General features: G+C 43.0%; 1 protein-coding gene across 2 annotated transcripts in view; it reads right to left on the reverse strand.

Moving 5' to 3' along the window:
• cdc14aa (cell division cycle 14Aa) overlaps window positions 1-22,332 on the reverse strand; it is a 59,388-nt gene extending 37,056 nt beyond the window's left edge. Inside the window, exons 1-2 of one of the 2 annotated variants that reach the window (XM_060921548.1) lie at window positions 22,269-22,332; window positions 13,476-13,566 (exon numbers count right to left, since the gene is read on the reverse strand). In XM_060921548.1, coding sequence (XP_060777531.1) covers window positions 13,476-13,566; window positions 22,269-22,305 — 128 coding nt within the window. In that variant the 5' untranslated portion in view covers window positions 22,306-22,332. Of the gene's footprint in view, window positions 1-13,475; window positions 13,567-15,596; window positions 15,909-22,268 lie in introns of those variants that run through there. The other variant, XM_060921538.1, reaches the window with a different exon arrangement.
• Window positions 22,333-22,680: the final 348 nt, after the last annotated feature.

Raw genomic sequence — 22,680 nt, forward strand, 5'->3', positions numbered from 1 at the left:
TGCAGGGCTCGCTTCATAAAGCCCGACGACTGAGAACTATTTGCAGTGGGAAATGGGCTTCAAGAAGCAACCTGATCTGAAAAAAGACACAGTTCCATCTGTTAGAATGCCCAAAGCAACACCGTCTCCATCTGTGTCAGCGTCACCAAAGGAGCCAGCCGTGTTCGTCTGCCCTGACAGAAGGCGAAGTGTCGCATCCACTGAGGCCCTCGAAGCCGAGGACCAAGCAGAGCCGAGAAAAAGACCAAGAAAATCGGCAATTCACAAGTTGACTGTTGCCAGGGTAAGAAATAAGAGAGACTATACTCTAAATTAGGTGTTCCTGTGTTTGTCTCTCAGCCTGCTGGTGGATCCGCACGCAATGTCACAAACCTGGATCAATATGGCTCCAGACTACCTTGGGATTTTTCCAGACGCGTTTTGTTATTTTATTTTATTTTCTGCTGTAGACAGATGCCCTTGTGCAAAATTACCCTTCTGGATGAGTGTGTAAAGGGACATTCTTTCATATTTTAAAAAAAAAAAAAACCCACTAAATTGGTCCAGGATATGCCCTTTAAAGACTGTCAGTCAGTGCGTTTACATGCACATAGAGAAAATCGAATTTCTGCCGTAGCTCGACTGAACTCAAAGTTCTCAATGCCATGGAAACACCTTAGCTCAGCTGAAATCGAACCGAACTGGATTTCTCGTAATCAAGCTACGCGACCTAGATTATGAGATTGTAGCCAAGCTACTTGGTGCATGTAAACCCTATCGAGCTACGTAGTCGAGCTACTTACTTCAGCATTGCCCCTTCCGGAAGTGACGAGATCACAAGCGGGAAACACAACAGCCTCGGTCGGCATGACAACAGTAGTAGTAGCGAGCAGCAGAAGGTCAGGAGGAACAAGGAGAATGAACGTCGTCGTTCTTCTTGTGAACACGGAACTGATAACTTTGTTTACACTCTTGAATAGCTCTTCTTCATGACGACAACCGGAAGTGTACCAACACGATGGGGCGTGTAGCGCCACCTGTGGCTCGGGTGCACAATGTACCTCACACAATAGCTCGATTTCCTTGTGTGCATGTAGGATTGGATTTCTCTGGCACCCCTGCTGGGACCCTTAGCTCGATTACTGACAGTAGCTCGATTTGGATGTGCATGTAAACGCACTGTGTGTTAAACTTGACTCTTAAAGGCTACGTTCACACTGCAGGCTGAAGTGACTCAAATCCGATCTTTTCGCCCATATGTGACCTGTATCCGATCTTTTATTGACAATTTGAACGACACAGATCCGATTTTTTCAAATCCGACCCAGGCCGTTTGGATATGTGGTGCTAATTCCGATTCCTGTCCGCTCTTTTCATATGCGACTTCAGTCTGAACCGCCAGGTCGCATTCATCCGACTTACACGTCATCAACAAGCCACAAACGTCACTATTCTGCGCTGAAGTAGGCGGCGGGTCTCTCAAAAAAAGTTACAACAACATGGCGCATAATCACGGGCGCAGATAGAGGGTGGGACGAGTCATATTTAAATTCACCTCGTTCGGTCCCCCCCACTTATAGGGAGGAAAAAACGTCTATGCTGTCTTTCTTTGTATAAGGCAAACCTCACGGAAAAATCAAAAGACTAATTACCATTCGGTTTATTAAGGTGCACAGCAGTGTATACATAGTTGCAACAACTCACATAAAACAAAACAAAGACTGATATTCGGTTGGTTGAGCTGCGCAGACTGCACAGGTTGCGAGCTCGAGCTTGGTTGCTATGGTTACTAACAACAAGTTTGACAGGCATATCGGGGTTGGGGTTGGTTTGCTGGCAGCTTTGTCCCCCCCCAGTTTTTTGTCCCCCCCAGTTCAAAAAACGTATCTGCGCCCCTGCGCATGACATCAATGCGAGGGACGCTTCGGGCTGTGAAGGTTCTGAATCTTCTCAATGGAAGGACGCAGAGGTTAGGGAGCTGATTTCCATTTGGGGGGATGCAGCTATTCAAGCTAGATTGGATGGGTCATACCGCAACCGGGCGGTTTTACTTCCGTAAACACTGGCCATGCTCACTGCGTGTGACGTCGTCGTATCCTGCAATGCGCATGCGGAACACTTTTAGGTCGCTTTTCGTTCATACTGAGGATCACATACAAGTCGCATATATTTGTTAATGTGAACGACCTCACAAAAAAATCGGATTTCACAAAAAAATCGGAATTGAGCATTAAGCCTTGCAGTGTGAACGTAGCGAAAGTCACCACCAAAAGCTGTAGTCTCTGGCTCGATAGACTGATAACGTACGCCATTCCTCGTACGCGGACTGTCTTTGGCGAAAGTGCCTTTAACCCTTTGATGCAAAATATGGGTCAAAAGTGACCCGGCTGAGTTTTTATCTTCTATATCTTTGCAATAAATTAATTCCATCATTCAGTATTCAAGGTATTCCTCAATTAACTTGTTTTTGATCATCATACATCCTTATTTTATTTTTTCCTTTCTTACTTTTTGAATAAAAACCCTTTTTGTATCACTACCCTTCTAATGCACAACACGGGTCAAAAACGACCTGCATTCATTTTCCAGGTTACTTCATGTACGGCTGAGTGTTTCTATGATATACTTTTGAAATAAATTCATTTTGTCATTTACTTTTCCAAATATGCAGTAAATATCTTGTTTTTGAGCACAAATCATCATTTTAATTTTTCCTTTCTTAAGTTATAAACAAGCACAGCTTTTGTAATTCTACATCAAGTTTACACACATGGGTCAGAACCGACCCGCATGCATTTACTCCAGCGTTTGGTGGGAACTGTGAATTGTGCTTGTGTCAGACATTTCACAGCTCAGCACAGCGCCCTTTGCCCATCTAATACATGTAAGTAATGTTTTTCAATTGTTCTAACATTACCTTAGAAAAAAATTGATTATGTTTAGGTTACCTTGAGAGTGAGTAGATTACTTGTCAGAAAGTTACAAGTAATTACTATTAGCTACCGAGCTGTTGACATATTCTACTTTAGTTAGCTAATTTTATTGTAGTTGGCTTAGCTAACTACATAGTTAATAAATAAATAACTGGCCCCATTCACTGCTAAAGTAATTACTTGAAACAAATTATTATTATAGTATTAAGACATTTAATTTTAAATCACACTTGGATGACCCATGCGTAGTAATATAAAAAGTATTTTTGTTCATAAAGTAGGAAAGAAAAAATTAAATTAATGATTTGTGGTAATTAAAAACAAGATATTTAAAGAATACTTGGAATATTCAATCATAAAATAAATTGATTTCAAAAGATAGAGCAAAGAAAAACTCAGTCAGCATGAAATAACCTGGAAAACGAATGCGGGTCATTTTTGACCCATGTTGCGCATTAGAAGGGGTGTGCATATGTTTTGCATCAAAGAGTTAAAGCATTCGCACCCTTGTCCTGGTATAAATTACAGAGTCATCTTAAATTGGATTACCTCCCAAGTATGGAAGATTTTAAGGCTAGGATCAAGGACTATTTGACTACTGAATGCGCATGTCCCCTTACTGAACGCAGCTGGTGATTATAATGTGAAGATGCGAGTTGCCAATTTGTTTTAACAGTTTTTATATGTTTGTTTTGTTGTTGTTTTTTCCAACTGTGTACTTTATGTGGACCAACTGTGCTGCTCTCTTGGCCAGGAGCCCCTTGCAAAAGAGATTCTGAATCTCAATGGGATTATTCCTGGTTAAATAAAGGGAGGGAGGGAGGGAAGAAGAAACCAGATCTGAGAAAAAGATTTAAAACGGTTATTGAAGTATGTGACGAGCGCCTTCAAAAAGGCATAAAAGGGCGGCACGGTGGTGTAGTGGTTAGCACGGCCTCACAGCAAGAAGGTTCCGGGTTCAAACCCAGCGGCCGGCGAGGGCCTTTCTGTGTGGAGTTTGCATGTTCTCCCCGTGTCTGCGTGGGTTTCCCCCACAATCCAAAGACATGCAGTTAGGTTGACGTGGGGCAAACTTGGGCTTGAGCAAGGTACCGAACCCCTGACTGCTCCCCGGGTGCGCTAATGTGGCTGCCCACTGGTCTGGGTGTGTTCACTGCTTCAGATGGGTTAAATGCAGAGGATGAATTTCACTGTGCTTGAAGTGTGCATGTGACAAAGGTTTCTTCTTCTTCTAAAAGACATTTGCTACAACAGAGCATTTTTTAAGGATTTTCCACTAGGAGACCAACCGGTCTGGGCAATACAAATCACAGGCCCCAGAGTCCATGCGGCTGCACCGCTGCGGCATATCCTGTGATGCACATTGCCGCATTACGAATCCTCGTTTCAGCCAGCATAATATCAACATAGTTAATGCAGTGCCAAGTTTTCCTTGTTAAACGTATACTTACATGGTACTTGGTTTTAATTGCAACTGATTGAACCAAATGATAAGACATAACTTGGTTTAAAATTTGGTCTCCCAGTGAAGCTGGTTTGGCATTGACTAGGAGACCAAATCTGGCCACTGGGAGCAGTGCCGTATTAAGCCAATGCGGTGCCCCTGGGCACTATACCTCAAGTGCCCCCCACCACCACCCTGCGCGCACGCGTTCAGTAACCTCCTGCACACACTCACAAACCTTGCCTTTTGCTGTCAAAAATAGTAGCATATCCATTAACAATAGTACACATAAACAAGGTCATTCTTCCTCAGTGAAAATGTATTAAGTAGGCTACATCAGCCCATCAAATTCACTGACAACAACCAACGATATGCATGTAGGCATACCGAAATGCCTTATTCAAAAATGAGCGGCATATATTTGTATGTCTCAATAAAAACCTTCAAAGCATCCATACTCTATTCTATCCATATTAAAATGGATATTTCTTACCGTCGTGCCGTGCGGATGCTGCATATTTAGCCGCCCGGTTGTGGTAGGTGGCGGGACCATTAGCAATAGCCAGTTCTTTTTTCAACTCTGTTAGATCTCCCCATAGCGCAGGATCAGTCAAAATAGAGAAGTGTTCTATTGGCGTCGGCTGCGCTGGGTTGACATCCATAACACCCTCGTCTTCCTTCTCGTCACCATGGTGTGAACTGATCTCTACCTGGCTTAAAGTGGCTTCGCACATATCCTCCTCTCCGGGGTCTCCCTCGCTCCCATCTTCCTCAAGGGGATCCTCGTCGTCGCCGACCCCTCGGCTAACACTGGCGGTGGTTGTAGCATCTCCCCGGCTAGTGCTAGCAGGGCCATCTCCCTCACTAGCATCGCTGATTTCACTAGCTTCGGCTTCAGCGCTGGTAGTGACAGCAGTTGTCGATGTTTTTATAAAAAAACGATCTAACACTGGAACACTTTTAATTGCAGCTACACGCCTGGAGTCTCTCTCTTTTTTAATTTTCTCTTCACACAACCACTCAATTGATGTCTGTCCATTTTTCATTTCTACCGCGGTTTTTAAAAAATTGATGCATTTCACCGTAGGTGGACTGGCTCAACTGACAGGTTGAGGAAAGGGGGGTTAATGGTCACATAGGCCACTCTTGCTCAGAATTATGATTATTGTTGTTGTTCTTATGAAGTTAGTGTTCATAATGAATTATATATGACTATTTAACAATGTCAAGTGTATAACTATTTTAAGTGTACAGTTGTGCTCATAAGTTTACATACCCTGGCAGAATCTATGATTCACTGACCATTTTTCAGAGAATATGAATGATAACACAAAGACATCTTTTCCACTCATGCTTCGTGGTTGGGTGAAACCATTTATTGTCAAACGACTGTTTTCTCTTTTTAAATCATAATGACAACAGAAACTACCCAAATGACCCTGATCAAAAGTTCACACACCCTGGTGATTTTGGCCTGATAACATGCACAGAAGTTGACACAAATGGGTTTGAATGGCTACTAAAGGTAGCATCCTAAACCTGTGATCTGTTTGCTTGTAATCAGTGTGTGCGCATAAAAGCTGAGTGAGTTTCTGGGATCCAGACAGACTCTTGCATCTTTCATCCAACCACTGACGTTTCTGGATTCTGAGTCACGGGGAAAGCAAAAAATTGTCAACGGATCTACGGGAAAAGGTAGTTTGAACTGTATAAAACAGGAAAGGGATACAAAAAGATATCCACGGAATTGATAATGCCAGTCAGCAGTGTTCAAACTGTGATTACCAAATGGAAAATCAGGGGCTCTGTTAAAACCAAACCACGGTCAGGTAGACCAACAAAAATTTATGCCAAACAGCACAGAGACAAGCCTCAAAACTTCTGGAACAAGGTAATTTGGAGCGATGAGACCAAAACTGAACTTTTTGGCCACAACCATAAACGTTACATTTGGAGAGGTGTCAACAAGGCCAATGATGAAAGGAACACCATTCCTACTGTAAAGCACGGAGGTGGATCGCTGATGTTTTGGGGATGTGTGAGCTACAAAGGCACAGGAAACTTGGTCACAGTTGAAGGAAAGATGAATGCAGCACGTGATCAGCAAATACTGGAGGCAAATTTGCACTCATCAGCCCGGAAGCTGCGCATGGGACATACTTGGACGTTCCAACATGACAACGATCCAAAACACAAGGCCAAGTCGACCTGTCATTGGCTACAGCAGAACAAAGTGAAGGTTCTGGAGTGGCCATCTCAGTCTCCTGACCTCAATATCATTGAGCCACTCTGGGGAGATCTCAAACGCGCAGTTCATGCAAGACAGCCCAGGAATTTACAGGAACTGGAGGCTTTTTGCCAAGAAGAATGGGCAGCTTTATCATCTGAGAAAATAAAGAGCCTCATCCACAACTACCACAAAAGACTTCAGGCTGTCATTGATGTTAGAGGGTACACGCAGGCCCGCCGACAGGGGGGGACAAACGGGTATGTTGTCCCGGGCCCAGGAATGGGGGGGGGGGGGGGGGGGGCCCAGAACTGGGCTCTCATGAAGTTGCGATTATTTTATTTCATTTCAAAATGTGTTGATTTGGGGGAGAAATGTGCTATATTTGCATTCAATAAATGTTTTCTAGATCTTTTGCCTTTATTGTCTTTGAAAAAGGCGTCAAGAACCCCCTACCACCCCTAATGCAAAAATGGTTTGGTCTGACTCTTTGATTAAGGGGAAAAAAACGACATCGTTCGATCATAGCGCTTCGACAATCAGCGTGCGTGCCATTTGCCAACATGCACAAGTCAGGAGCACAGAAAAGAAAAGAAAAGAGAAAAAGAGAGGAAGAAACCAAGAGACTCAGGGGCTCACTGCATAAATATTTTAAAAAAAGATTCAGATGATGCAGCAGGTACTAGCAAAGGCAGTGGGGCAGCTGAGCCAGGTAAGACTAGTGTTGGGCACGTTACTTTCAAAAAGTAATTAGTTATAGTTACTTTTCCCAAAAAGTAACTGAGTTAGTAACGGAGTTACTTTGTCATTAAAGTAACTAATTACCAGGGAAAGTAATTATTCCGTTACATTTTGTTCCCCCTCAAAAAAAATCAAATTCAATTAGTGTAATCATAATAAAAGTGAATGTTAAATGTGTTTAATGACTGAAATGGACACTTAACAGAACCGATTAGTAATGTTATCTACACTATATTATTTTTGTGGGACAATGTAATATATTTTTGTAGTTATTAAAATTCTGTTACTAATTACTGGCCACTGACGAGGACAAACGCTTTGTTCCTCGACATAATGTGCATTGCACGTAAACACTCTTGCCTTTTATTTCAAGTAATGAAAAGTAATGGCTGTATTTCCAATGTGAAAGCGCAGTGCTGGGCTGACCGCTCGCCATCGCTGTGTCTTCCGATTGAAAGAGCGCGCAGTAGTGCAGTAGGCGTGGCCTACCTACGTATGTTGTCCAAATCTACTCTGATTGGCTTACTGTGCCGTTGTCTCGTGTCTCCCCGCCCCACACGAAAGTAGAGTAAAGAAAGGCTGAACGAGCAGCGTGCCAGATGAGAGCAGCTTTAATAAAGTAACGCATAGTATTTTATTGTAAGTAACGGGAACGGCGTTATAACGATGTAAAAAGTAATTAGTTAGATTACTCGCTACTAAAAAAAGTAACGCCGTTAGTAACACCGTTTATTTCTAACGCCGTTATTCCCATCACTGGGTAAGACAGCCAACTTTTTCCAGCCCCGTAAAGTAACCCCAACCAAGGCACGCGCGGCACGCAATTCATGTTACAAACGAGGGGAGAGCAAGTCACACTGAACACCATATCAAACGCACAGGGCATTGAATCATTTCATAACCACAACGGCTTAATAACATTGTGTTTCATATATCTGATTGAAGCTAAGAATATTCACATTAGCCCGCAATCATATCCCGCCGTTTCCCGAGCCGTGTGTTCTTCTCTGCTTTTCACACTGGACAGTATGCACGCCCGCACAACAAAAGTCCGGCGCATTGCATTTCGCACCTGAATAGTTGCAGACTAAGGAAATGTTAAAATGTTAAAACTGTAAAAATGTTGAAATGCTAAAATGAAATGGTTGGTGACCGGTTGAATGGTTTTTGAATACCTGTCATTTAAGGGTTGGAGTGAGTAGAGACTGGGATAAGAGAGGTGGGCGTGTGTGTGTGGGTTGGCCCGGGTGGTGGGGTGGGGGGCTTGTTGGGGGGGCCCATTCAGAGCATTTTGTCCCGGGCCCAGCCAAAGCTGTCAGCGGCCCTGGGTGCACAGTATTAAGAACTGGGGTATGTAAACTTTTGATCAGGGTCATTTGGATGTTTTTTGTTGTCATTATGATTTAAAAATGGGCGGCACGGTGGTGTAGTGGTTAGCGCTGTCGCCTCACAGCAAGAAGGTCCGGGGTTCGAGCCCCGTGGCCGGCGAAGGCCTTTCTGTGCGGAGTTTGCATGTTCTCCCCGTGTCCGCGTGGGTTTCCTCCGGGTGCTCCGGTTTCCCCCACAGTCCAAAGACATGCAGGTTAGGTTAACTGGTGACTCTAAATTGACCGTAGGTGTGAGTGTGAATGGTTGTCTGTGTCTATGTGTCAGCCCTGTGATGACCTGGCGACTTGTCCGGGGTGTACCCCGCCTTTCGCCCGTGGTCAGCTGGGATAGGCTCCAGCTTGCCTGCGACCCTGTAGAAGGATAAAGCGGCTAGAGATAATGAGATGAGATGAGATGATTTAAAAATAGAAAACACAGTTGTTTATCAATAAATGGCTTCACCCAACCACTAACCATGAGTGGGGGAAAAAAGTTTGTGCGTTATCATTCATATTCTCTGAAAAAAGGCCAAGAAAGCAAAAATTCTGCCAGGGTATGTAAACTTATGAGCACAACTGTACAAATATTCACGAAAAATATTTTTAAAGTTTCTGTCATGTGGTGCCCCCCCACTGGCTGCGAGTGGTTAGTGCCCCTGGGCACTGTGCCGCAGGCCCATATAGTTAATCCGGCCTTGACTGGGAGACCATTTGGTCTCCCAGTAACTATGTTAAAAAATGCTCTGAGCTACAAGCCATATGGGAAGTAGACATTGAACAGCTGATCTTTACAGTTCAACGCACATGTTCAGTATGAGAAGTTTGTGTATGGTTCGAAATAAATCTTTGAAAAAAAAAAAAGTGTTCTTTAGTGTTTATTTCTGAAAACAGAATACCTGCAAACATGCATTCAAAAAGAGTGCATGAATATGGGGGGGAAAGAGTAGTGATAGCCACGGAAACAGTTTTCAAAAAAAAAAAAATTAAACAAATAAATCCCTACCGACCTACCCTAGCTTTTCAAGGCATGTAATAGGAAACAATTTTTTTTTGTTTGGCCTCATTGGGGATGGATTAGGGATAGAATTAGCTCATGTTTTAAGTCGTTCAAATTCTGTAAAGCTGCTTTGCGACAATGTTAAAAGCGCTATACAAATAAACTTGACTTAAAAGGAATAATAATATTTAAAAAAACAACCTTTATACTTTTTTTTTTTTAAATGTATTACTGGGAAACATGATTGTGGATTTCTACAAGTACCTCGGGCTGTGGCTGGACAGCAAGCTGGACTGGACTTGCAACACCAAAAATCACTTGTACAGGAAGGGACAGAGCAGGCTATACTTCCTTAAGAGCCTGGGGTCCTTTAACATCTGCAGGAAACTCCTGTCAGTCTGTGGTCGCCAGTGTCCTGTTTTACACCGTGGTGTGCTGGGGGGGCAGCACATCCAAGAAGGACACATCCAGGCTGGACAAACTGATCAGGCGGGCCGGCTCTGTGGTCGGCATGAAGCTGGACTCTGGTGACGGTGTCAGAGAAGAGGACGATGGACAAACTACTGAACATCATGGACGATGCCAGTCACCCTCTGCACACCGTCATCAGCAACCAGAGGAGCCTGTTCAGTGACAGAATGCTCCTTCCTAAGTGCAGGACGAACAGCCTTAAACACTCCTTTGTCCCTCACGCCATCACTGTACAACTCCTCTCTGGGGGGGAGGAGGGGTAACAGGAGGACAGAGGACGGGAAGGAGCAGTAGCCTAGCCTGACAATAAGCAATACCGGACAATGTGCAATATAAAGTGCACCTGTGATGACCCCCACTGGGATAGGCTCCAGCTTGCCTGTAGACGCTGTAAAGCGGCTAGAGATAACGAGATAAGTGCAATATCTCTCCTGCCTTTCCTTCCCCTCTTCCACATATCTTATTCTTTTTATATTTGTATATGTAAATAATTTGGCGGCACGGTGGTGTAGTGGTTAGCGCTGTCGCCTCACAGCAAGAAGGTCCGGGTTCGAGCCCCGTGGCCGGCGAGGGTCTTTCTGTGCGGAGTTTGCATGTTGTCCACGTGGGTTTCCTCTGGGTGCTCCGGTTTCCCCCACAGTCCAAAGACATGCAGGTTAGGTTAACTGGCGACTCTAAATTGACCGTAGGTGTGAATGTGAATGGTTGTCTGCTACCCCTTTTCCACCAAATCAGTTCCAGGGCTGGTTCACAACTCGTTCAACTTACGAGCCAGCTGAGAACCAGTTCGCTTTTCCATAGCTCGGGGTGCTAAGGGGAGCCACATCATTACGTCACTGTATACGTCAGATACGTCGCTGCGTTTGCATAAACCTTGGCGTGAACATCGAAGCAACAACAACACGGAGAAGAAGAAGCAGCAACAACGACAATAATGGATGACTTCGCGTTTGTACAGCTGCTGCTTCTCGTCGCTTAAAAATGGCGACCTTTCGCGGTCTTGCTATTGTTGTTGGTCTTAACAACTCCGCCCCTCCGCTGACATAAGCGGTTCTTTCCTCTGGCCCAGCAAAGAGTTGGTGCTAGCCTGGAACTGGTTTTTCTGGCCCGAGAGCCAGTTCTTTGCCAGTGGAAACAGAAAACCCGGTTCCAAACTAAGCACTGGCCCCGAACCAGCCCTGGAACTGCTTTGGTGGAAAAGGGCCAGTTGTTGTTGCTGTTGCTTCTTCTTCTCCGTGTTGTTGTTCGCGCCAAGGTTTATGCAAACGCAGCAACGTAACTGACATATACAGCGACATAATGACGTGGCTCCTCTTTGCTTTTCCATAGCTCAGGGTGCTAAGAGGAGCCACGTCATTATGTCGCTGTATACATCAGTTACGTCGCTGCGTTTGCATAAACCTTGGCGCGAACAACAACACGGAGGAGAAGAAGCAGCAGCAACAACAACTGGCCCTTTTCCACCAAAGCAGTTCCAGGGCTGGTTCGGGGCCAGTGCTTAGTTTGGAACCGGGTTTTCTGTTTCCACTGGCAAAGAACTGGCTCTGGGGCCAGAAAAACCAGTTCCAGGCTAGCACCAGCTCTTTGCTGGGCCAGAGGAAAGAACCGCTTACGTCAGCGGAGGGGCGGAGTTGTTAAGACCAACAACAATAGCAAGACCGCGAAAGGTCGCCATTTTTAAGCAACGAGAAGCCGCAGCTGTACAAACGTGAAGTCATCCATTATTGTTGTTGCTGCTTCTTCTTCTCCGTGTTGTTGTTGCTTCGATGTTCGCGCCAAGGTTTATGCAAACGCAGCGACGTAACTGACGTATACAGCGACGTAATGACGTGGCTCCTCTTAGCACCCCGAGCTATGGAAAAGCAAACTGGTTCTCAGCTGGCTCGCAAGTTGAACGAGTTGCAAACCAGCACCAGCCCCGAACCAGCCCTGGAACTGATTTGGTGGAAAAGGGGTATGAGCATAGATTTACATAGAAGACTAGATTCCTCACCGCGTATTCCAGAACGTCCGCACAGGGCGGCCATCTTACCACAGACAAGCTTTTCCACAGAATTTGCGGTACACTGAGGTAAGACCATTGAGGTGCTTAAATGTTTATACTCTTATCTCGCTGAAATTTTGACGTATATACAAACGGTTTGATTTCTGAAATGCGTGTGTCTTAATTGTAGATGTTTATATCAGTATGTTTAGTTTTATTTTAACTGCACATTGGAGCCTAGTCAAATGAAATTTCAATCTTCTGTGCTAACATATATTGACTTTGACATGATAATCAGCTTTGAATGTTCTTTTTGTAAATGTAAAGATATCTTTTTATCCTTGGAAGTATAACCACGTGATTAATTAAATGCTTTTTTTTTTTGGTCACAAACTACCGTGAGTCGCTGTCACTGTTTTATACTATTACTTACTCGGGCAGTGCGCTTGTTATTATGCTATGATGTGAGTGCATTAGGTTTTTGAGGTGGATGAAGTATTTCTGAAGTTTCAGAAGTGAGTAAGCTGTTTATTTAACTTTAGCTTCCCCTACGGCCCTGTCACATGTAAAAATATTTTCACTAAAAATTGGAAATAAATTGTATGGTTATTTGTCCTAAGGCCGCAGTTATCCATAAGTATGCAGTGTTCGGCTTCTCACAGCATAGGAATTTCAGCATGTATTTTTTTAAAACATAAAATGATTATTCATCATTAATATCATAAATACATACTTCCGTTTGTTTTTTTATATAACAAACCAAACCGTTTGAATATCGATTGAAATTTGAGGAAGTTACGGTCATCTGAAAACTACATATCGCTACCAACACAATGTAATGGGTAAGCCAGCTGTCTGAGGTAAGATGGCCGCCATGTGCGGACGTTCGACTTCGTTGACGGGCAACGGGGACGAGGCATCTAGTCTTCTATGTAAATCTATGGGTATGAGTGTCAGCCCTGTGATGGATGATCTGGCGACTTGTCCAGGGTGTACCCCGCCGGGATCAGCTCCAGCTTGCCTGTAGAACGGGATAAAGCGGCTAGAGATGAGATGTAGAAGTTTTTTCTCGCCTCACAGCAAGAAGGTCCGGGTTCGAGCTCCGTGGCCGGCGAGGGCCTTTCTGTGCAGAGTTTGCATGTTGTCCGCGTGCGAATGCTCCGGTTTCCCCGACAGTCCAAAGACATGCAGGTTAGGTTGACTGGTGACTCTAAATTGACCGTAGGTGCGAATGTGAGTGTGAATGGTTGTCTGTGTCTATGTGCGACCCTGTAGAACAGGATAAAGCGGCTAGAGATAATGAGATGAGATGAGAATGAGCCAGTTACTCACTTTTCATAGACAAACTCATCGTCCGTGGAGAAGTAGTGCGCGTTCGCTGTACTTTTCGGTTTTCCTCGAAGAGTTGCAAAATATAATCGCTCTACAAATAAAAACAAACAAACAAACAAACAGCATTACATGCTTGGACCCCAATTCATGACGCATGAGGCGTCACTTATTACCACTCAAACAAATACACATTAGGGTGCATCAGTTGCCCCGTAAAAATGAAAAGTTCCTCCAATCATGATGCATTTTTATTTTTATGTTCCTTTTGGCAAGAAAACACACTGGGTGAAATATTTTGACAAAGTTTAATGGTGGCACCAGGAGCTCAAAGTGATGGAAAAAGCTGCTTTTATGACAAAATTTCCATCACTTTTCATGAAACATTATGGCACCTCATAGAGTATACCAAATATCTTAGATACACATTTTTAGTACATATTCTAAATATATCATCAAGCACAGCTGTTCATTGAATCATTGTTCAACTACTTTTAAACAATGCAAATGTATTATGAATCACATTAACGCTTCTCAACCCCTTGCAAAGGTTCTTAAAGTGCCATTCCACCATTGGATGTATTCTTTGGCATAAAATACAATATATTTTGACAACATACAGGATATAAATGGTATCACTAGATAGAGAAATCTTTTAGCTTCAAAATGATATATCGGGGCGGCACGGTGGTGTAGTGGTTAGCGCTGTCGCCTCACAGCAAGAAGGTCCTGGGTTCGAGCCCCGGGGCTGGCGAGGGCCTTTCTGTGTGGAGTTTGCATGTTCTCCCCGTGTCCGCGTGGGTTTCCTCCGGGTGCTCCGGTTTCCCCCACAGTCCAAAGACATGCAGGTTAGGTTAACTGGTGACTCTAAATTGACCGTAGATGTGAGTGTGAATGGTTGTCTGTGTCTATGTGTCAGCCCTGTGATGACCTGGCGACTTGTCCAGGGTGTACCCCGCCTTTCGCCCGTAGTCAGCTGGGATAGGCTCCAGCTTGCCTGCGACCCTGTAGAAGGATAAAGCGGCTAGAGATAATGAGATGAGATGAGTATATTAATTTTGCGACCAAAGTCACCTACCCTTTTAATTTCCGCGCGTGATGTCATCGGCAGGTTCCCCTTCTTGTGTACCACGTGACGTGTGACGTGGCACATATTATCAGCAATGGCGGATAGAACGCGATAAAAATAATACCAATAAATCTAGCTAATACCAATGAATCTAGCTAACTGAAAGATTAACTCAAAATTTTTCGCAATTTTTTTGGCCCCCATATACGAGGAGAAATGACTCTCTCACTTTGGGGGTTTCCTGGTCTAAAAATAGACCGACACGTGGTACACAAGAAGGGGAACCTGCCGATGACATCACGCACGGAAATTAAAAGGGTAGGTGACTTTGGTCGCAAAATTAATATACTTGTCGTTGTCAAAAAATTATGTTTGATATATCATTTTGAAGCTAAAAGATTTCTCTGTCTAGTCTCATCTCATCTCATTATCTCTAGCTGCTTTATCCTTCTACAGGGTCGCAGGCAAGCTGGAGCCTATCCCAGCTGACTACGGGCGAAAGGCGGGGTACACCCTGGACAAGTCGCCAGGTCATCACAGGGCTGACACATAGACACAGACAACCATTCACACTCTCATTCACACCTACGGTCAATTTAGAGTCACCGGTTAACCTAACCTGCATGTCTTTGGACTGTGGGGGAAACCGGAGCACCCGGAGGAAACCCAGGCGGACACGGGGAGAACATGCAAACTCCACACAGAAGGGCCCTCGCCGGCCCCGGGGCTCGAACCCGGACCTTCTTGCTGTGAGGCGACAGCGCTAACCACTACACCACCGTGCCACCCCTCTGTCTAGTCATGTTGTCATAAAATATATTGTATTTTATGCCAAAGAATACATCCAATGGTGGAATGGCACTTTAACATGATCTCTGGGTCATAAAATAAGCGTTTTTTGGCAAAAAAAAAAAAAAAAACCTCATAGTGCCACCATTAATTAGACTTCTGAATACGGTCAAAAAATTTTACAGGATGTCTTTATTGGTGAAAAGGAACACCCAGACAAAAATGCATCAGATTTTATGAACAATATCGTTATGCAAACAAAATACCTTTAATCAACTCCACAGCTCCGAAAATACCGCTTTCACGCGCCATTGCCTTCGATATATCGACGATATATTATGACACCGGTAGTCGACTGAGACTGATGTGACGAAAAAGTGAATTTAGAAATAAAACCTGGGTTTCAACATCCGCCATGCCGACCCCAAAAGTTTACATCTCCCCTGAAAAGCGGGTTTAAAATTCCAAAACGAGTCTTTCCGGACAAAAAGTTTGTTTTTCCTTGCGTGCGCTGGACTTTCAAAGGACGTCCAAAACACTCCACTTCCTCTGTAGTGCGCCAAACCCGCAAGCGACCGCACTATTTCCGAGTGCACTACTAGTTAGTGCGTGAGTATGCGAAAACGCCGTCGCTTGGCAACCGCATGCCTCTTGTTCCGGAGGTCGCGCGAAGAAGCGTTGCCATGGAAGGCTGGGTTTTTACCGTCCACTAACCAATCAGAGTTCGAGGCGCAGCGCCCGACGTCACAAAAAAAAAAAAAAAAGTAGGCGGGAGGAGGATTTTCCAGATTACTGAGGTAGAACATGCAGGCTAAAGATTTAAGCTAAAGCTTCTTTACAGAGATAATGGATGATGCGGAAGTTTCACAATTCCATATTTTATTCAGAATAGAACATAGAATGTTTAAACTGAGAAAGTGTCTCATTTAAAGAGAAAAATTACGTGATTTTTTTTCTCTTTACAGCAGTCTGTAAACGTCTGGGGACTGAGGAGACAAGTTGCTCAAGTTTAGGGATAGGAATGTTAACCCATTCTTGTCTAATGTAGGATTCTAGTTGCTCAACTGTCTTAGGTCTTTTTTGTCGTATCTTCCATTTTATGATGCGCCAAATGTTTTCAGTACCCGGACCCTTCTTCTACACAGCCATGATGCTGTAATTGATGCAGTATGTGGTTTGGCATTGTCATGTTGGAAAATGCAAGGTCTTCCCTGAAAGAGACGTCGTCTGGATGGGAGCATATGTTGCTCTAGAACCTGGATATACCTTTCAGCATTGATGGTCCCTGATTTCCATAAAGAACTTCAAATTTTGATTCGTCTGACCACAGAACAGTTTTCCACTTTAAATTACGGTAGCCTTGGCCCAGAGAAGACGTCTGCGCTTCTGGATCGTGTTTAGATACGGCTTCTTCTTTGAACTATAGAGTTTTAGCTGGCAACGGCGGATGGCACGGTGAATTGTGTTCACAGATAATGTTCTCTGGAAATATTCCTGAGCCCATTTTGTGATTTCCAATACAGAAGCATGCCTGTATGTGATGCAGGGCCCGAAGATCACGGGCACCCGGTATGGTTTTCCGGCCTTGACCCTTACGCACAGAGATTCTTCCAGATTCTCTGAATCTTTTGATGATATTCTGCACTGTAGATGATGATATGTTCAAACTCTTTGTAATTTTACACTGTCGAACTCCTTTCTGATATTGCTCCACTATTTGTCGGCGCAGAATTAGGGGGATTGGTGATCCTCTTCCCATCTTTACTTCTGAGAGCCGCTGCCACTCCAAGATGCTCTTTTTATACCCAGTCATGTTAATGACCTATTGCCAATTGACCTAATGAGTTGCAATTTGGTCCTCCAGCTGTTCCTTTTTTGTACCTTTAACTTTTCCAGCCTCTTATTGCCCCTGTCCCAACTTTTTTGAGATGTGTTGCTGTCATGAAATTTCAAATGAGCCAATATTTGGCATGAAATTTCAAAATGTCTCACTTTCGACATTTGATATGTTGTCTATGTTCTATTGTGAATACAATATCAGTTTTTGAGATTTGTACGTAAATTATTGCATTCCGTTTTTATTTAGAATTTGTACTTTGTCCCAACTTTTTTGGAATCGGGGTTGTATATCTATTTTTTTTTTAAAGATATGAGTAATTTCTTCACTTTATATGAGTTGAACAACAGTTTATTTATTATTTACCTGAAGCCATACAGTGGTGCTTGAAAGTTTGTGAACCCTTTAGAATTTTCTAGATTTCTGCATGACCTAAAACATCAGATTTTCACACACGTCCTAAAGATAACCCAGTTAAACAAATGAGACAAAAAATATATACTTGATCATTTATTTATTGAGGAAAATGATCCAATATTACATATCTGTGAGTGGCAAAAGTATGTGAACCTCTAGGATTAGTAGTTAATTTGAAGGTGAAATTAGAGTCAGGTGTGAGTGGGCACCCTGTTTTATTTAAAGAACAGGGATCTATCAAAGTCTGATCTTCACAAGACATGTTTGTGGAAGCGTATCATGGCACGAACAAAGATTTCTGAGGACCTCAGAAAAAGCATTGTTGATGCTTATCAGGCTCCACCAATCTACAGTCAAACAGACAGATTGTGTACAAATTCAAGACCATTGTTACCCTCCCCAGGAGTGGTCGACCAACAAAGATCACTCCAAGAGCAAGGCGTGTAATAGTCAGCAAGGTCACAAAGGACCCCAGGGTAACTTCTAAGCAACTGAAGGCCTCTCTCACATTGGCTAATGTTCATGAGTCCACCATCAGGAGAACACTGAACAACAATGGTGTGCATGGCAGGGTTGCAAGGAGAAAGCCACTGCTCTCCAAAAAGAACATTGCTGCTCATCTGCAGTTTGCTAAAGATCACATGGACAAGCCAGAAGGCTATTGGAAAAATGTTTTGTGGACGATTGAGACCAAAATAGAACTTTTTGGTTTAAATGAGAAGCGTTATGTTTGGAGAAAGGAAAACACTGCATTCCAGCATAAGAACCTTATCCCATCTGTGAAACATGGTGGTGGTAGTATCATGGTTTGGGCCTGTTTTGCTGCATCTGGGCCAGGATGGCTTGCCATCATTGACAGAACAATGAATTCTGAATTATACCAGCGAATTCTAAAGGAAAATGTCAGGACATCTGTCGATGAACTGAATCTCAAGAGAAGGTGGGTCATGCGGCAAGACAACGACCCTAAGCACACAAGTCGTTCTACCAAAGAATGGTTAAAGAAGAATAAGGTAAATGTTTTGGAATGGCCAAGTCAAAGTCCTGACCTTAATCCAATGGAAATGTTGTGGAAGGACCTGAAGCGAGCAGTTCATGTGAGGAAACCCACCGACATCCCAGAGTTGAAGCTGTTCTGTACGGAGGAACGGGCTAAAATTCCTCCAAGCCGGTGCGCAGGACTGATGAACAGTTACTGGAAACGTTTAGTTGCAGTTATTGCTGCACAAGGGGGTCACACCAGATACTGAAAGCAAAGGTTCACATACTTTTGCCACTCACAGATATGTAATATTGGATCATTTTCCTCAATAAATAAATGACCAAGTACCATACTTTCGTCTCATTTGTTGAACTGGGTTCTCTTTATCTACTTTTAGGACTTGTATGAAAATCTGATGATGTTTTAGGTCATATTTATGCAGAAATATAGAAAATTCTAAAGGCTTCACAAACTTTCAAGCACCACTGTGTTAATGTTCACTAGTCATGTTTTCTTCTTGTAATTTTATTCTAGTTTTCTTTACTCTGGTGCTATGTCATTTTTGTTAGCATTATTATTATTATTATTATTATTATTATTATTTAGTTTGGGTATCTACTTAGTATAGTAACCATGGCTGTCTGTGATAAGTCTCTGGGACCACAATGAAAACAAGCATTCACACTTTTTTTGTGTAATCCTGGTTTTTATGCCATGTTCATACTGTATTTTGTATGTACTGCATTTTAACCTAAAAAATCAAATGACTTTCAGGAACCTGCCATATCCCCCGCCCCAGGTTATGTATACACACTTCAGGAACCAAAAAGTTATCAGATCGAAACCAAGAAGAAAATAAGAAGTACACAGGCTCAGGACAAACTTATTTACTGTAAACCTTACTAAGCCAAACGGCTTCACCACAGAAATATCAGCTTTATCACCACCTAAGCTCCTAATGGGAAGAGTTTTCATCTGTTGTCAACAATATCATATCAACAATATTTTACCACCGTTAGCATCCCTTCGCTTGCTTTAACTTGCCTTATTTCTAGATCATTGAGAGACAAGTTAAAAGCTGCTGGCTGCAAAGTCATCTGAACTTTTCAATTATTTTTTATTATTATGTATGGCATTTTCCTATGTCTTGCAAGAACAATATCATGTGGACGAGATGTGATCATTTTGACGTGCTGAGGGTCTCTGTTTTGGGGCCGTTTTCCTACCTCTTGAAGTAAACAGTATGGTCCTATGGAAATAGCCAAATGCAAGAAGCTTCTTTTTTTTTTTTTTAATCGTGAGGAGTTTTAGCTAATTAGGATAACTGTGGAATTGCGTCACACCAAGATTGCGATGTGCGGAAAACATTGTACTGATTAAAAGTTTAGATTATACCAGCAGATCACGTTACATCCAAAAGCTGAAACATGCAGGCATCACAGATCCATATAATTTACCCACAAATGTATTTATTTATTATTTATTCTGCACACTCCTCGCTCTCTCTCCCTCTGTGTTCACTCCTTCAGATGGATTAAATGCAGAGGAGGAATTTCTGTGTTTGACTGTACATGTGACAAAAATAACGGCTTCTTCTTCTTCTTAATTTACCCACAAACATTTTTATTCCACTTGAAAAGTGTTCAGCAAACCAGCTCCCAGATTTGGGACACTACAACATCCTGAACTATTTAGTATTTGGACTTCTAAATACACTGGAGATGCTAAAAGCTTACAAAAGTACAGATGCCTACCAATATTTCGAGGTAGGTTTTGTGCCGGAATGCTATGGGAAACTCCCGATAAAGGAAAATATCTTATTGATTATGACAAAGGTAAGCTCAAACATGGACTTCTAATAGTAATAAACAAGCCAGGGCCTAGAGCTAGCATATTTTATGGTGTTTAGCCTTGTCTACATTATCAGTACATAACAAACATGCTGCTAGTCTAGCCAAGCATTAGGTCTAATAAAATATATTGTGTCCAAAGCCCACATCCAAATCTACATTTTAACTCTGCACAGAACTTAGACACTAACATGAAATAAAATGTTCTCCACATACATGGGAATCCAGTCTTCCTGTTTAACTGCAACTTGCCATTTTTCTCATCTTTCTGGGTTCACCAGGAATCAGTGAAAAGTTAAACCAGGCTTATCTCCACATCTGTTATTACATCCAAGAGCACTACAGGTCTCTGGCTTTGTTCTTTTAGATGTAACTTCTACAAGTTTATCTGTAGATGTTTACTGAATTGGGCTTACAAATCACTCGCATACACTTGTGCCGTTTGCTGGCAAACACAAAGCTTGGCCGGATAAACAAATCCGCAGTTATGATGACGTCACGTGAAAGGCCCCTGTAACTCCATACTCACTACCGTGGAGTCGAGCCCATGAATTTTAAGGCAAAGATAGCTAAGCGCTAGCTAGAATGATTTAGTTACCTGTCCAGAAAAACGACACGTCATCTTACCTTGTTCTGTCTTGTAATTGTGCTCACTAGGCAGGCTTTCCTTTTCTTTTCCACTGGCTTTTAGCTGGTGGGAGAGCAGAGTCCATCATGTCTGCCCATGCCAACTTGTTTTGGTTAAAAGCAGGTCAAACACGCCCCCTGGTGGTCATACGATATTGCTGCTCGTTTGTGTTGGCAATTTTCGGAATCATAAAACGTGGGATACATTTTTATTTTGGCAAAACAGTGACGCATAGGATACATGGTGTGTGCAGCAGTGAAACATCTCGAAACTCCAACAGCAATAGAACGTTTTGCCCAGAATTCAACTTTGCAGTCAAAACCTTTAACGCTTGTATTAAAAATGACGAGTGTTTTTGTTTATTCATTGATAAATTTAGTTGACAGTGAGGTGGTAGGCAGAACTAGAGCCATGAAAACTTGAAGTTAAGCTCTGCTGGTTGGCTTGAGGGTCTTGAGAGTTTATCTGTATTCACATACGCGTAGTGAACTTCTGTATTTCAACTGACAGTTTTCTCTTTCCAGTTTATTTTATTACATTCGACTAAGCACTAATGGCACATTCTGGACACCACCAACATAAGAAGTGTGTGGACTGGAAGAGCAGTTTGGTGATTTCCCACAGACCTGACATCACATTCTACTCATCGTTTCATGACCAGGTTTTATGGAAACATCCAGTTGTAGTGAGCTTGAAATTTACAGGACCCTGATAGTAGAAAATACAGTATCATGAGCGTGGAACATATGGCATCCTGAGTTTGGAGGATACAGTACCCTGAGATTGGAGCATACTGTTCCTTAAATGGGAAACTTACAGTACCCTGAGCATGAAGCATAGAGTACCCTGAACTTAGAATATACAGATCCTTGAGCTTGGAACGTACAGTATCCTAAACAAGGAACATACCCTGCTCTAATAAGGCACGTGTCGATGACTTGCTTCAGTGCTCGATGCGAATGTGATCGTATGCTTTCTTGCCAACTCACATTCGTTCACAATCTTCAAACACACATCAGGTGCAAACTTTACTGTTTCCATCTTCAACATGAAACCTCGAGTCTTTCATTGTGTGCAAGTGAAAAGAATTTTTATAGTGATAGCTTAGAATTTGTGTAACCAAGAAGGTCACTGTCAGATGTATGATATAATGCCCCTTGGATGGGTGGTGAAATGTCTTCAAGATTATTCCCCAAGCCCAAAATGAAAAAGTCCTACACTTACCTGCGATGTGTGTGATCCAGGCAGTTGGGGGCACCATGGCAGGAGGCCTGTGTTTGACTCCCCAGTGTTCCGCCCAGACTGGAAAACGGGACATGCCTTCATTGAGTTCAGCGATAAGATACTGATGAGGCCAAACTCTTAAAAGTTCCTCAGGTACTCCTCATCAAACTACATTCTCTTTTGAGAACAAAGGAATCAGTCAGGAAGCTCATCATCACCTTGAGTTATCCAGGTGGAGCAGAGGACAAGATTTGTCCACAGAATGCACTCACCTGAGAACATACCATGGAACAAAAGCAAGAGCCACTCGTGTTACAGACTCGGATTACTCTTTAGCTTCAAAAAAAAAAAACCCCAGCTCTTGTCCTGATGCGGCGTAATGTTACACTCGCTTCTCATAAGTGAGGACGTC

This window comes from Neoarius graeffei, chromosome 1 (assembly GCF_027579695.1).
Source record: "Neoarius graeffei isolate fNeoGra1 chromosome 1, fNeoGra1.pri, whole genome shotgun sequence".
Lineage (NCBI taxonomy): Eukaryota > Metazoa > Chordata > Actinopteri > Siluriformes > Ariidae > Neoarius > Neoarius graeffei.